Source organism: Dendrobates tinctorius, unplaced genomic scaffold, assembly GCF_039654945.1.
Source record: "Dendrobates tinctorius isolate UK_male_01 unplaced genomic scaffold, ASM3965494v1 ptg000016l, whole genome shotgun sequence".
NCBI lineage: Eukaryota > Metazoa > Chordata > Amphibia > Anura > Dendrobatidae > Dendrobates > Dendrobates tinctorius.
The window spans coordinates 2708924-2725399 of record NW_027361684.1 but is presented as its reverse complement, the minus strand read 5'-3'; the positions used below and the strand labels follow the sequence as shown (position 1 = coordinate 2725399).

The 16476-nt window shown below is 46.5% G+C and overlaps 2 protein-coding genes across 2 annotated transcripts in view; one reads left to right on the top strand and one right to left on the bottom strand.

Moving 5' to 3' along the window:
- ZRSR2 (zinc finger CCCH-type, RNA binding motif and serine/arginine rich 2) overlaps positions 1–16476 on the bottom strand; it is a 143795-nt gene that overhangs the window by 87664 nt on the left and 39655 nt on the right. The gene's annotated exons all lie outside the window — the stretch shown is intronic.
- CLTRN (collectrin, amino acid transport regulator) overlaps positions 12327–16476 on the top strand; it is an 86536-nt gene continuing 82386 nt past the window's right edge. Inside the window, exons 1-2 of the mRNA XM_073565264.1 lie at positions 12327–12459; positions 16281–16339. Coding sequence (XP_073421365.1) covers positions 12390–12459; positions 16281–16339 — 129 coding nt within the window. The 5' untranslated portion in view covers positions 12327–12389. The remainder of the gene's footprint in view (positions 12460–16280; positions 16340–16476) is intronic.

Below are 16476 nucleotides of genomic sequence, written 5' to 3'. Positions count from 1 at the left end.
GCAGGAAAACTTCCTAGGCTATTGTAACAACCCTGCTGGCATCACGGCATGGCCTCCCATCCCCAGCGCACCAACTTACTTTCTCCTTCAAACCATGCTGTGAAATCTGTCTGTTGCCAGCCCTGAGCTCCATGTGCTATGCCTCTTGTTTTCCTGCTTGCTCTCCATGTTTCCTGACTGTGTGTATAGGGGGGCGGCGCCTGAACTCTCTGGTTCTTATGCGGTCTGGGTGCACCTGTGTAATCTGTCCCTGACCAACCACCTGGAGCCCTTGACTATTTAGTTTCGCCACTCCCACTGAAACATTGCCTGAGCAATGTCTATACTCAGTTAGTATTCCGCTGCTGAGCTAGCCAGGCCCTGTTCTGTTTGTCTCCTTCTCTGGAGGATTCTCTAGTCTTGCTTTGTACCCTGTCTGCCTGCCGGGAGGCTGAATATCCTGGCCCCTGAGTCTTTGTCCCTGTGCCTCTGTCTGAACTCAGTCTTACCTCTGTCTGTCAGTCTCCTTGTTTGTGGTTCCTTCCCTGCCGTGTCTTTCCTTGTGTCCTCTTTATCTGTGCATCTGCACGGCTCCCTAGCCGCTCTGTCTGCACGGCTCCCTAGCCGCTCTGTCTGCCCCGCACTCCTGCGGCGTTGCCTGCTCCGCACTCCTGCGGCGCTGCCTGCTCCGCACTCCTGCGGCTCTGCCTGCTCCGCACTCCTGCGGCTCTGCCTGCTCCGCACTCCTGCGGCTCTGCCTACCTACATCTCCTGTGTGAACAGGTCCAAACCTGTTCTCTCATATACCACACCTTCCTGCTTATATCCATACCTGCATCTCCTGTGTGAACAGGTCCAAACCGGTTCTCTCATATACCACTCCTGCTTGCCCTGTGTCTCCAAGCCGTGTCCGCTTGCCCAGTGTCTCCAAGCCGTGCCCAGTGTCTCCAAGCCGTGCCCGCTTGCCCAGTGTCTCCAAGCCGTGCCCGTTTGCCCAGTGTCTCCAAGCCGTGTCTCCAAGCTGTGCCTGCCTGCCAGTGTACCAAGCCGTGCCTGCTTGCCCAGTGTCTCAGCCTGCTTGTCACTCGCACCTGTCCAGGTGTCCTGTTCCCGAGTGGGATCAGCAGCCACAGCCAGACACCACCCTGGAGTGGCACCCGGCAGCTACCTGCCGCACAAGCCTGACCTCACCATCAGAGGCTCCAGTGAAGACCAAGGTAGCTGTCGCAGTCACGCCCCTTCCAGGGTAGTCTGGTCTGTGGCACAGTGGGGCCACAACCCCCGGCTCGCGCCATTCAGCCAAGGCGCGAGCGTGACAGTTTGCTCAGGCCATGGTCCCCGCTGAGTCCCATGTCTTTCCGCTTGTGGAGCATGATGAACTTTCTCCCTGCCAGTATGAGCAACCAGAGGAATTTGTTCCGTCCTGCGTGGTACCGATCGTGGAGACCTCTGAACCAATCATCATCTCCAATGCTCTCTACAATCAGCTCCTGGCCTATGAAGAGCACAACCCAGCAGACCCGCCTAGGTTCTATGGGGACCCTAAAGAGTGCCAAGGGTTCCTGAAGAGATGCCTGCACTACATCCTGCAGAATGCAGCTTGTTTCCCCTCTGATCGGGTCAAGGTGGGATACATCATGTCCTACCTAGCTGGTGATGCCTTGATGTGGATCTGTCCCCTTTGGGAAGCAGGGGATCCTGTCGTCATGAGCCTGGGGGCCTTCCTGGTGGCCTTCCGTAAAGTGTTCGACATGCCTCGTCCAGCTGCTCTTGAAAAGTCTTCCCCTCCAAGCTTCCAGAGACAAGAGGAACCTGTGGGTGAATCGTCTCAACCTCCTATGACTGTCCAGCCATCACCCGTTCCACAGTCTGCCGATGCGGCCACCCATGCAAGATCCAAGAGGTCTAAGAAGAAGAAGCGGGCCAAGTTGCAGCCGGAATCTGGCCTCTGCCCTGTGAAGCTCGTACTCCAGAACCCTGGGCCAGTAGGAGAGGCTGCCCCTGGTGAGAGTCCTCCCTCTCCATTAAAGCCTATGACTGTTTCGTTGCCTTCTGGGAGCTTTGGGGTGTTCGAGCCACCAGCCACACAGAGTCGGTGTGTGGTCTCCATTCTTCAGCTCCAGAACCCGGCATGGGCATCATCTAAAGGTGGCCGAGCCCTCTTTGAGAATAGTCTAGTCCTGCAAGGACAACTACAGCTCCAGGTCGGAGCTTTATACACGAAGAAGTTCATCTTCCACCTGCTGACTGGTATGCCCATGGGTCATTGTGATCCAGAGATTCTAGCACCCATTTATGTCTGGAAACCTAGCAGGGCACCGTGCTTGAAACAATCAAGTGACAAGAGGTGTCTGGTTCCCTTGCGTCGCATTCAGTCAAGGTCGTCTTCTTCGCCTGGTTTGCTAGTCGCCGAGTCAAGGTGTGAGGGTGCCTCTGAAGAGGGGGAGGCGGTCTCAGTCTCCTCACACATCCCCAGCGACTATACCAGTGTTCTGCTCCCAAGAGCACCCCTGCCTCTTGATTGTCTTCCCCAGGATAAAGGGCTGAAGATGGATCCAGAGTGTATGCCTTCAGCTCCCCTGTGGCCTAGGGGTGAGGGTCCCAAGACAGAGCTTCTCTCATCCTCTAACCAGAAGGATGTGGTTCAGTTTTTTCAGGGTAACAGGCTGAAGTGGCTCCCTGTATGTATGCCTCCAGCTTCCATTTGGCAGGTGGGTGAAGAGGTTGGAACAGTGGCCTACGTATCTCCGTTCCTCACCAATCGGGAGGAGGAGGTCCAATTTTTCTGGCATGTTGGGCTGAAGTTAGACTCAGTGAGGGTGTCTGCTGTTTCTAGTTGGCCGGCTGATGTAGGGGTCAAGTCTGAGGCTTCCAGGTCCCTGCTTTCTTCCACTCTGGAGGAAGAGATCCAAGTCCTTATACCCTCGATGTTGGAAGCTGACTCCATCGGGCACCAAGAAGCTTGGCACCCTGGGATTCCTGATGGCACACATATTCCACCCTACGTGAAGGATGTCATGTCAACCTGGACTGTGTGTGGTCCCATACTCCTTCTTCAGGTCATTCTGGCAGGCTTGAGGAAGAGGGGCCGTAAAGGGGGGGGTACTGTAACAACCCTGCTGGCATCACGGCATGGCCTCCCATCCCCAGCGCACCAACTTACTTTCTCCTTCAAACCATGCTGTGAAATCTGTCTGTTGCCAGCCCTGAGCTCCATGTGCTATGCCTCTTGTTTTCCTGCTTGCTCTCCATGTTTCCTGACTGTGTGTATACGGGGGCGGCGCCTGAACTCTCTGGTTCTTATGCGGTCTGGGTGCACCTGTGTAATCTGTCCCTGACCAACCACCTGGAGCCCTTGACTATTTAGTTTCGCCACTCCCACTGAAACATTGCCTGAGCAATGTCTATACTCAGTTAGTATTCCGCTGCTGAGCTAGCCAGGCCCTGTTCTGTTTGTCTCCTTCTCTGGAGGATTCTCTAGTCTTGCTTTGTACCCTGTCTGCCTGCCGGGAGGCTGAATATCCTGGCCCCTGAGTCTTTGTCCCTGTGCCTCTGTCTGAACTCAGTCTTACCTCTGTCTGTCAGTCTCCTTGTTTGTGGTTCCTTCCCTGCCGTGTCTTTCCTTGTGTCCTCTTTATCTGTGCATCTGCACGGCTCCCTAGCCGCTCTGTCTGCACGGCTCCCTAGCCGCTCTGTCTGCACGGCTCCCTAGCCGCTCTGTCTGCCCCGCACTCCTGCGGCGCTGCCTGCTCCGCACTCCTGCGGCGCTGCCTGCTCCGCACTCCTGCGGCTCTGCCTGCTCCGCACTCCTGCGGCTCTGCCTGCTCCGCACTCCTGCGGCTCTGCCTGCTCCGCACTCCTGCGGCTCTGCCTGCTCCGCACTCCTGCGGCTCTGCCTACCTACATCTCCTGTGTGAACAGGTCCAAACCTGTTCTCTCATATACCACACCTTCCTGCTTATATCCATACCTGCATCTCCTGTGTGAACAGGTCCAAACCGGTTCTCTCATATACCACTCCTGCTTGCCCTGTGTCTCCAAGCCGTGTCCGCTTGCCCAGTGTCTCCAAGCCGTGTCCAGTGTCTCCAAGCCGTGCCCGCTTGCCCAGTGTCTCCAAGCCGTGCCCGTTTGCCCAGTGTCTCCAAGCCGTGTCTCCAAGCTGTGCCTGCCTGCCAGTGTACCAAGCCGTGCCTGCTTGCCCAGTGTCTCAGCCTGCTTGTCACTCGCACCTGTCCAGGTGTCCTGTTCCCGAGTGGGATCAGCAGCCACAGCCAGACACCACCCTGGAGTGGCACCCGGCAGCTACCTGCCGCACAAGCCTGACCTCACCATCAGAGGCTCCAGTGAAGACCAAGGTAGCTGTCGCAGTCACGCCCCTTCCAGGGTAGTCTGGTCTGTGGCACAGTGGGGCCACAACCCCCGGCTCGCGCCATTCAGCCAAGGCGCGAGCGTGACAGCTATGTGCACAGGGTGCGTTTTTTATGTGTTTTTTCCATGTGGAAATTGGCCATAAACCCTATGGAATTCTTATGCAAGCTAATTCAATGACAATCTAAGAAAAGAAGAAAAAGGGTGGCACTCACCGGTCTGTAAAATTCAAAGTTTATTTCAAATCTTTTAAACATCTTCGGCAGGGAAATGGAGAGCAGAGTGTGAGGATCAGCGGTGCGGATCACTTGGTCTCTTTTTGGTTTAATTCAATGACAATCCTGATGTGTTGTGCACATGATCAGTAAATTTTCTTTGAGTATTTACAGTGCATTTTTTTCTGCAGCATGTCAATTCTTTGTGTGGATTTTTAGTTTTCCACACATTGACTTCAATTGAGTCAGTCAAATCTGCAGCAAAAATGCAAGTATAAAAATGTTTGCAGATTTCCTGCAGATTTGCTGAGCTTTTGTTTGCATTTTTACCGGCTTCCTATGGTGAAACACCAGCATGCCAGTACTGATTGGTGGTAATATTACCGCCGGCAAGATTGCTACCACTGCCAGAGCACTGTGGGGTCATACTGTCAAATGTCAGCATGACCCCACAGCTGTAACTGTGACCCGCAGCAGTGACCCACGGTAAAAACCTTACCGCAGATCAGCAGGCATGTGCTGATGAGACTACTCCTCCCATCAGCCTATGCCTGCTGTCACTGATAACAGTGATGGCAGGAGCCGCTGATGGGAGTAGTAGTCTCTCGTCAGCCGGCACCTGTGCTCACACTTAGAAAAAAAAAGCATAACATAATTACATACATATTCAAATGAAAATAAAAAATACATTATACTCACGTAACACCAAATCCCTGATGCCCTCATTTCCTAGAAAAATTGTAACATAAAAAACAACATATACTCACCCTAACGCCCAATGCCCATGTCTCCTATTAAAAGACAAAAATAATAAACCACCACATACTCACCTGTCTGCTGTAGTCCACATTATTCCATGTGTCCCACAGCGATCTCATGTGTAGAACAGTCACATCGGGAGATGTAACTGCTCTAATTGGCCGCTGGCAATACACTGACAGGAGGTAATCGCTCTGCCGTGAGAGTCCACCGGAGTTCATCAGCCTATCAGCTCTGGTGCTCTCACGGCACCATCACTGCGTGAGAACTTTACAAGTTCATCGGAGCTGATCAGCTGTCAGTGCTATACACTGTGGAAGCGATTACCGCCTGTCAGTGTATTGCCAGCTATCTTTGAGAACAGTCACATCAGTGACTGCTCTCAAAGTCATCAGGATCGTTGTGGGACATTATGGATTATCTTCTCTGTGGACAGGTGAGGAATATTGTTTATTATTTTATTTTTGTTGCAGGAGACGTTGACGTCAGTGGATTAGGAATTCGGTGAGTATGGTTAAATTTAGATTCAATAATGGAGTGTGTGTCATTATTTTAAATAAAGGACTTTATTCTGGGTGTGTGTTATAATATTATACTCAGCATATTGCTTGGCTGCTAATTAACTGATGTGTGAATAGACATTGGCCCATTTCTAAACACTCTTACAGTCATACCTGCATGGCCAGGCCATTCATGTGTTTGTGTGTGTGTGTGTGTATATATATATATATATATATATATGTGTGTGTGTGTGTGTTTCTAGTAAGTACGGCAGCATTTACATTTCGTGTTTAGTAGAGATCATTATGTTTTATAAAGAGAATAATGTCATGGAGGTCTACATGGACGCCTGTATGTCTCACCCTGTACTTCTGTACATTGGAACTCCTTTTACGATGTCCATGTGAGCCTGTCCCAATTCTGTTGTCTGCATACCCGGGGGCCAGGGACTCCTTCCCTTTCCCTAACGCTAGGGACGCCCAAGCTATCCCTGCTCCCCAGATTACTTCTGATGGTGAAGAAGTTGGGGCCACGTACCTTGCTGAACTCCTGAATCAGTCCTTTATCTGTCCCATCCAGGGAAGTGGGGAGTAATAGTATATGTATATACACAAACCAGACTAACAAAGGAAGACATACAGGGATAAATGAAAATATCAAACGTACAAATGTGCACTTGCAGACAACAAAAGGAACACCAAGGAAAGAGGAGGAAAATCAAATAGGAGTGGATGAGGATTTTGCACACAGATGGAAATGCCAAGCAACAGTCACAGTTAAACACTCTAAACACATTTACCAACAATAGACACCTCCACGCCACACCAGGCAGTATAAGACCAACACTGGCAATCCAGATTGCCAGAGGTGAGCATATATAGGAGAGTGGAGTGGCCAATACTGACCAGATGAGATCAAAGCAGGAAAACCTCCTAGGCTATGTGCACAGGTTGCGTTTTTTATGTGTTTTTTCCATGCGGAAATTGGCCATAAACCCTATGGAATTCTTATGCAAGCTAATTCAATGACAATCTAAGAAAAGAAGAAAAAGCGTGACACTCACCGGTCCGTAAAATTCAAAGTTTATTTCAAATCTTTAAAACATCTTCAGCAGGGAAATGGAGAGCAGAGTGTGAAGATCAGCGGTGCGGATCGCTTTGTCTCTTTTTGGTTTAATTCAATGACAATCCTGATGTGTTGTGCACATGATCAGTAAATTTTCTTTGAAAATACGCTGCGTCCAAAGCGCTGCTACTTCCTGATTGTAGGAATTTAGCCTAATCAGTGCAGGAGTAAGTGAAATCAGACGTTGTGGTCTTCTGGCTCCTCACTGTCTCAGTGATAGCCCCTTTAAATGACTCAATTTTAGCTAACTAAAAAACTGGATCATGCCTATCCTAAATACATTGTCTAGGCATAGGCCAAAAAAAGGGGAATCTTTTGTACAGGTCTAATGTTATGGTAAGGACCCATCTTGTCGGATACGTAATTTAGGGTAAGGACCTATCTGAATGAGATTACCTTGTTGGATCAGTCGGTTAACACAATTTGATAAGTTATAGGGACGGAATTTACCCACTTAAAACAACTCTTTGTAAGCTTCGGCCATAGTTTTGTAGATCGGCCATACTCTCTACGTTCCTCTTATATGAACAGATAAACCAAGATGAAATGGACTGGCTTGGCTAAAAAAGGTATTGTCTCTCACACATCTCAAAAACAAGAGAATGCAATGTACATTAAATGTAAGAGTGATCATACATATAATATGCACGAAACAGCCATTATCATTAATTATAACAATTGAATGCAGAACAAAGATGATTAAAAACCTCAAAGCAAGACTGGGGATACAGACATAAAAGTACATCGGTGTCACGTGTGTGTAATATATATATATATGTACATATATACAGTGTGTGTATATATATATATATATATATATACACATACAGTGAGTGAAATAAGTATTGAACACCACCAATTTCCTAAGTAAATATATTTTTAAAGGTCCTTATGACAGGATCACTGGCACAGTATATGAGGGGAGATATGTGTCACTCTGCATAATGGCGTCAGTGATGTGAAGCCAGGAGATGTTTCCTCCAGCACACTACGTGTTGAGATGGTTAAACGAAAGTTGCTTACATCGCGTGGTCTCCTCCTGCAGTGCCAACACCTGCTTGCGTACTGGCACTACCTGCGATGATGTCAGTCATGTGGTCATCACATGGTCTTTTGGTCTCCCAACATGTTGTGTATCATAGCATCCAAAGAGTACAATTTTAGTTTTATCCGACCAGACGATATTCTCCCAGTATTTCACAGGCTTGTCTAAATATTGTAGAGCAAATTGTAAAGGCACTTGAACATGCCTTTTGTTCGGCAATGGAGTCTTACTATTGAGGTTAACTGCATTACTTGTGGTTTTCTTTGACACAATTGTACCTGCTGATTCCAGGTCTTTCTGTATCTCTCCACAGGTGGTCTTTGATTCTTGGACAATTCTTCTGATAATTCTTTTCATGCCTGTGTCTGAAATCTTGCGGGGAGCATGTGATCATGGCTGGTTTTTGGTGAAATGACATTCTTTCCACTTCCGGATTATGGCCCCAACAGTAGTGGAACCTTCAATAGTTTAGAAATTCTTCTGTATCCAATGTCATCAGTATGTTTTGCATCAATAAGGTTGTGAATGTCTTGAGACAGCTCACTGGTTTTACCCATAAGGCCGGGGTCACACTAGAGAGGAATACAGACGAGTGAGAGGCGTTAAAAGCACGCATTACACACGGACAAATGATTCTCTATGGGGTAGCTCCCAACAGCCGTATATTTCTCGTCCGTATTCTACGGTCCGTGCCAATCGCAGCATGCTGCGATTGTCAGCGTACTACGCCCGTAGTACGCCAATGTAAGTCTATGGGAGCGCAAAAAATACGGATTACACACGGACCACACGTGTGACTTGCGAGAAATACGCAGGTCTTTTGGCCGTTGACAGGAAATGGGCCAATCCATCATCAGGAAGCCTAGACATGCAAATGAGCTAAAAAAGCGCTCCAGACATCCAGGAAGTACGCCTCCACGGAGTACAGCAGCGTCATGTCGCCATTTTTCCTAAATGTGGAGATGCTCATTGTACTGGTGCAGGAGCGGCCAAAACTCTGGGACCAACGTGATGCCCATTATGCGAATCGGGCAAGAAAGGAGGCGTCATGGAGGCGCATATGTCGCCAGATGTTCCATGATTTTGGTGATCGGCCACGTGAGGAGCAGCAGAAACTGAGTAAGTACAAGCCAAAAAATGATTAAAATTTACCTCACAGCAAAAAATGCATTTAGAATCAGCCCCCCCCTTCCTGTGCATGTACTTTTTTCCTCATGAGGCGGGTAGATTTTGATGTGACACGTGGTTTGATACTGCCATAATTTGGCCCAGCCCACAAGCTCCTCATCCTCTTAGCCAACCAAGTTATTAAGTGTATTTACTTGATACATGAACTTTTGTGCCCCTGTGTATCTGGCCTGGATGCCCCAATTAGATATGCCACCCTGGGTAGAAAGCGCACCCCAGAAGGCCACATGCCTAGACTACTGGTAGCAAATTAGACCGATCAAGTATGTGAAATTGAGAATATTTCCTGTCACATTGCAGTGGAAAATGTGATGAGACGCTGGCGCAGCATCCGCGATCAGTACAGGCGGGAACGGCAGCAGAGGTCCAGGAGTGGTGATGCGGGCTACGTCAAGCGAAAATACATCTATTATGACCGCCTCTCCTTCCTCGCCCCTATTCTGGATCTGAGACCGTAAGTAGATACTTCACACCACATTACACCGATACTTTACAGGGCCAAAAATATTGATGTATTTTTGGCTCTGTTCTATTTCATAACAGAACTCACTCCAACCTTACGGATAGAGGAACAGGCTCAGATACAGAGCCCATCATTGATCCTGTAGGGGATGAGGTGGCTGGCCCATCTTCTCCCCCTACAAGAAGCATGGGTGAAGAATCCTCTCAGGAGAACCCATTGCCTGTGCCACAAACCCCACCATCAGGACCATCTGCTGCTGCCCCATCAGCCATATTGGAGGAGCAGGGCAACATGAGCAGCAGCCTAACTGCCCAGATCCGGGGTTCCCCACAGCCTGCTGGAACATCCTGGCGAGGACGAAGAAGGCGCCAGATCCCTGCCCAAGATACCCGGACCAACACAGGGGTCCTAAACTATCTGGTTAGAGTGAATACTGATGATGGGGAGGAGGCATACTCACGTAGCCTGGCCCTTTATCTACGTGCCCTTTCCCGTGAGGTGAGGCTCCGTATTCGAGGATGTTTTCAGATCCTGCTTGATGCAAGCACACCCCCCCAATACCCCATATGAGCTGTTTGAATATCTAGAGAGGTGGCAGCTTTCCCCCAGAAATCTAATGCACATGAGACCACCCACACAGATGCTTGCTCAAGCAGGATCTGAGGATCCTCAAATACGTGGGCCTACATCTCACCCCCTTCCTCCCCCTACCCAACCTTTACAACACCAGCAACATATGTCTGCCTCTAGCCAACCACACCAATATGGCCACTTTTTCCCACCCAGCGTTGGAGGCTGGTCCCAACCTGGTTGGGGACGACATGGCTATATTGGTGGGTATGAGACACGGGCCTACCCGAGCCAAGAAGATGCCCCTCTTCATTATTACTCTGGCCAGTACCCCCAACAATCCCAGGAGGAAGGACACTACCCACAGCATGGGCAACAGTATGCTCCCACACAGGGAGATGTTGGCCAAAGTAGCCAGCAGCAACCACAGGCTGCTCTTCCGCCTTCTACTTCCCCAACTTACCACAATTTATAAGAGCATAAAATCATGCAAATTGTTTACGCATACCGTACATCAGTGTCCATAAGCGGTCTGAGGCCAGGAGATGGTGCTCTAAATATCAACTGTGTAGTGTATTTTAATCCTTTGACTTTCCCAGTATAGCGCGGTGAAATATTGTCTTTTTTACAGACATGTAATATGTGTCAGAAACGCGTAAGGTAGCCTTGCCTGTCATGGTGGCATATTAATATGATTAGAAAACCTTCATAAGAAATGTGAGTTTTATCTTTTTTAGATAATGTGGCTGATGGAGACCACCTCTTTTTTCCTTTGGATTCAAAATGTCTAATGTAGCAATTTTGTTATTGCATTCTGTTTTTTTGGGATATGTGTGAAAATTGTATTTTTCGAAAATGTTCACATCTTTAAAAAGGCCAATTTGGCCCATTGCCACAGTTATCAAATGGCAATAATATGTTACAAAAAAGGCAAAAGTAAAAATTTGTCTAACATATTTCTTACGGATGACATACGGAGCACTATTTAGGGGTCATTCATCCGTATTACGCATGTAAAATATGGACCGTATTTTGCGTCGGTTAGTGTGACCCCGGCCTTATGAGATATTTCTTGTGTGACACCTTTTGTAATGAGACACTTTTTTATAGGCCATCAGTTGATCCAGCTGTTATTATTTTTCATGAAGTGGCAGGATTGCTTTTTAATTACTGATAGATTTCAGCTGGTGTTATAATTTGCTATGGCTTTTAGCACCTCTCTTTCTTTATGTATTCAATACTTCTCTTTGTGTCACTTCTCATTATTACAAATAACTTCATTTATGAACTCTATGATTTGATTTCTTTGCCTGTTTTGATTGGATTGGTCGTTACCGACATCTGGTGAGAATTTCTTGTAACTGGCACCTTTAGAAATATATACTAAACACCAAAAGGAAAAGGACGATCAAAACTCCAGAATTGTGTTTCTTCAGCCATCTAGGATCACCTCAAAAAGATAGAAAAAAAACCATCAAGCCATTTTCCACCGTATTCATATTTGAAATCTGAAATCTTGACTGTACATAAGTAAAAGGCCAAAGATGCCATGAGTAATTCTTTATTATTCAAAGTTGGGAGGAAACTATTTCTTTACATAGACTATTCTCATGATGAAACATGAACCACGGTGGGATCGCAATACTCAGCAGGTGTCGGACCTGAGCTAACTGCCTAACATGCGTATGAGGCAGTTCAGAAGACTGGTTATTGCTATCCGAGCATGGTTCATGTGTTATGGCCATGTAAAAAAGGAGATTTGCATCCACAATTGATTGATATGGAACATGACCATCCTTTTTGGAAAAGAAGGTCTACAACATCTGGATTTAGTTAATTCACAAGTGTGGAAATATCTGTTTTAACGTCTGAACATGTAGTGCCCCCTCTCCGCCGTCCATTTACAACGCTATCACAACTGATGGTGTAATAATTTTCATTTATTAATGATTGTTGGCTAATCTTGGTGTACCGAGCAATGGTAAGCAACGCAAATAATTTGTATCATTAGTGTCTAATATCAAATGACAAATGGCAAGAAAACCACGAGCTTTACAGATCATTTGGCTGCAGGAAAAGCGATTAATAATTAAGCCTTTTTTCCAGGCAAAGTTTTTAAGACAGCTTTTCAGTGGCCAGCGAGTCTTTTTTCCGGAGGGATTTACATTCTACTAGGATGCTGGGAAAATCTCTAGTTCTGATTTTCTCTTTGTTTAGCATTGCAATTTCAGAACTTTGCAGACCAGGTAAATTATGTTATTATTGCATCTCATAGAAGGAGATTTTATCTGCAGCCTTTTTGGTTAATGTTTTATTTGATATTTATTTCATAGTCCTAGGGGGACGTGAAGGGGTTAGTTCTGATTTATATTAATATCTGCTTGTGTATATCTCTCACAAATATCTGTTGATTGTTTGTTGCAACTGGAATTGCTTATAACGAGCCCATAATCTGACCTTCGGGGGTTAAAACCGTTTCTGAATAGAAGACCTCTGTTCTATTTTATCCATAATCCATCTGCACCAGATGAGGATTAGAAAATGCCCTGCGGATGCATATGCTTTGGAAATGGTTGGTGGTAGGAGACCATTGGGAAGAGTTCTTGACTCCATTAGGAAATTGCTCAGTGTGAGCTGAACCAATTTGTGTTTTGTCTCTTGAGCCCTCGGATTGATAGAGGTCTTATGAAAATTGGAACAAGTCGGAGGCTGTAACCGACGTTGAAGCTCGTTGCTGCCTTCTGAATGCTGAGTTATTTGCCTTAGTTACAGGAATAAGTTGCAAAAGTGAATAATATGATCAGACTTGAAGAAGAGGGTGTACAGGGCCGGCCCGAACGTATAGGCGAACTAGGCGGCCGCCTAGGGCGCCGACCCAAAGGGGGCGCCAGAGAAAAAATAGAAAAAATTATAACAAATCTTTTCCAAAGGCAAAAAGTTTTAGGGATGGAAAGAAAAGTGTACATATTTAAGGGCAAATATGACGCAAGAGAGGTTGGTTGGGTTGGCAACAATTTCGATAGAATCTGAAGTTGCTAAACAAATTAATCTCGGTGACTTAGTGTCATCCTTTTAAAAAAAAAAAAGGCAAGGAAACAAAAATTTTAATTACCTATGGTCGTTTTTGTTTTGTGTTATTGATTACTTTGTATATATTTGTCCTATACAACTTCTCAGAAGATTAAAGAGTTAGGAGATAGTTAATTAATCGTTGCTGTTGTGGTTTATTTTGCTCCTAAATTTATATCCCAAGTTTTCATCTACTGCCAAGAATAGTAGGGGCGCAACAAAATAGTTTCGCCTAGGGCGCCGTAATCTCTCGGGCCGGCCCTGAGGGTGTATATGGGGTGCTAAGGATCCACCAACTACTAAAATGAAGAAATAGAAATTGCGCTCTTTCAAAATTGAAGATAGGTTTAATAGAAAGTCTATGGCTCAGATTCCGTCTTGGAGGAGGGCAGTGCTCAGCTGAGCGCTTCTTCCCCTTAGTTGTATAGATTGTAGTGGATCTCAGCACCTGCACTCACTGGATAAAAGTTTTCAAAAGGTTCAATTATACTTTCTCTGTTTGGAGAGTATGGCCATAACATCTGGACACCCTATGCTTGCCTTCCTCCAGCTGGTTACTGGATGTATCTGTACTAATGTAAGTTTTGCATTATAAATCATTAAGCTTAATCCTTAATCTTGTAAACTAGTGTATTGTATTTGATGTGATTTCAACTATATACTGCTTCATAAAAGACAGCGCCTCAATGGATAGAATGGACAGCAAATCACATCCTCTGAAAGTTTTTTCTTTATTGACACTTTGTCACTTTAAGGGGATCCCTTAGGCTGGTTTCACATTAGCGCTTTTGTGCGCAGCGCATCGTGCGCACCCGTGCGCATGCGCACTGCGCACCTATACTTAACATGACGTGCGCATGGTCTTGCGCATACTTGCGTTTTCGTGCGCATGCGTTTTTTTGTCTTTTGCGCCAGGTGCGCCAGACGCAACATGTTGCATTTTTGGTTCCGCCCTGTCTCGTCAAAAAAACGCATGCGCACGCTTGCGCACGGAATGCGCAAAAACACCACATTGGAGCCTATGGGAACGCATGCGTGCGCATGGTCTTGCGCACGCTTGCGTTTTTTTGCGCATGCGTTTTTGAGTTAAACAAGTCTAGAATGTTCTCTAGACAATGGAAAAAACGTCACACTTAAAAACGCATGCGCATAAAAAACGCCAACGCATGCAAAAAACGCATGTAAAACGCAAACAACGCTGCGTTTTTTTTACACATCAGCGTGCGCATGACGTTAAAAAAACGCGCGTTTGTTTTGCGTTTTTCTTTGCGTTTTTTATGCGCCCGATGCGCTGCGCAAAAAAACGCTAATGTGAAACTAGCCTTAGCAGGGATTTCTACTCCAAGCTAATGAATTCTAAGTTTTAAAGGAGAATTAATTCATACCTTTCTAGCAGAAAAAAAAATTATCATTTTTTAGAAACATCTTATACAAATTTTATGTTAATGAGCTGAATGATGCTGACACTGCACTTGCATCTCTCCTGCTCTCTCCTTCTCTCTCCATCTATCACCGGCCTCCGGTCATTGACTGGCGAGTCACACTTGTCTGAGTGACCTGCCTCCCCTGACCGAGATCTCATGCACGCACTGTTACGCCGTGGGGCAGTTCATGCACAGATTGATAGTCTGACTTTCTAATGTCATTAGGAACTTACTGCACATGCGCCACACCAGGGAATGATGGCGCATGTGTGGGTTCTGGATAGGGGAGGGAGGTCACTCAATCAAGAGTAACCTCTGAGTGCAAGCCAGCAAGACTGGTACTGAACTTATAGTTCTCCTGCCTCACTTCCGCTTTCTTCATCCACTGCCAGCCTCAAGTCACTTGCATCTGAGTACCCTGCCTACCCCAACCATAATCTCATGCATGTGCCATCATTCCTTGGGGATCACGGCGCATGCGCAAGATCTCGGGTGGCAGAAGCAAGTCACTCAGACAAAAATGACCTGTCACTCAATGACAGGAGACAGGTGGCAGCAAAGAAATAAGGAGAGAGGTAGGATAGCTGTAAGATTGGGGCTCGGTAGATTACAAACACTGATGTAAAAAATTCACCAATTCTCATCACTTTGCGCATAACTGGAATCCATCTTTTGAACCACTGGCAATGCTCAGTGAGCCTCAGAAGCTCGGTGTACTGTTCTGTGGCTTCAGAGGCGCACTGTGCATGACCGGAAGCCATCTTCTAGTAATGCGCAGTGCGGCTCTAAAGCCAGGACGCGTACACCGAGCTTCAGAGACACAGCGATGCTGCCAAAATGGGCACACATGCGTGAGATTTGCAGGGGCTGGTGATGAGCACAAATTATGTTATCACTCCCACAAGGGCGTGATAACATGGAAAGAGGGCTGACTAGTCAAAGCCCTAATTAGCCCCATCGACTAGTCAAAGCCCTAATTAGCATGGAAAACAGGCACAATATAAATGCTTTTCAAATCTAACTTTTACCTATAAACGTTATACAGGGCTGCCTAGGCAGGGAATTTACTGACACATAAGTGAATGGTGCTGGGTTGGAGGGCATGAGCAGAGACCCTGATTTTAGTGATGCTTCACTTACTGGGCTGCTTTTTGTCATGTTGATAAATTCACTGTTTTTACTGATTCAGATCTAGCAGTTCTCTGAATGCTGAACACGGTATAACCCCGCCCACACCACTGATTGGAAGATTTCTGCCCATGTACAGCGTACACAGAAAGCTGCCAATCAGTGCTAGGGGCGGGGTTGGAATACATGGCAGCAAGTTTTCTAGTCCTCCAGTGATAATGTCCTGTTGATTAAAACAGTGATTTTATCAAAACTGCAGCAAGCAGCCAAGTATGTGACACATCACTGGGATCAAGGTCTCTGTGTTTACGCTATGCTGCTCTCAGATTAGGTGGCTAAAACCTTGTCACAGATTCACCTTAATATTGCTTTGACTTGAGACTAACAATGTATAACTACATTATAATATTATTACAGTGCTTAATATTTATATGTTTAACTTCCAGATGCTCCAGGGGCCTTCAAAGTCCGTATTAATATTAAAAAAGCATTGGGGGATAAGGCGGTAAGTGGAATTTAACTTTTTGTTTGATATGTGTATCACTTCATTGGTCTGCAGTTGTTGCAAAACTACAACTCTCAGCATGTCACGTGTTTTGCATCAACTGAAGACCCACAGGTTAAAAACTACAGTATCGATTT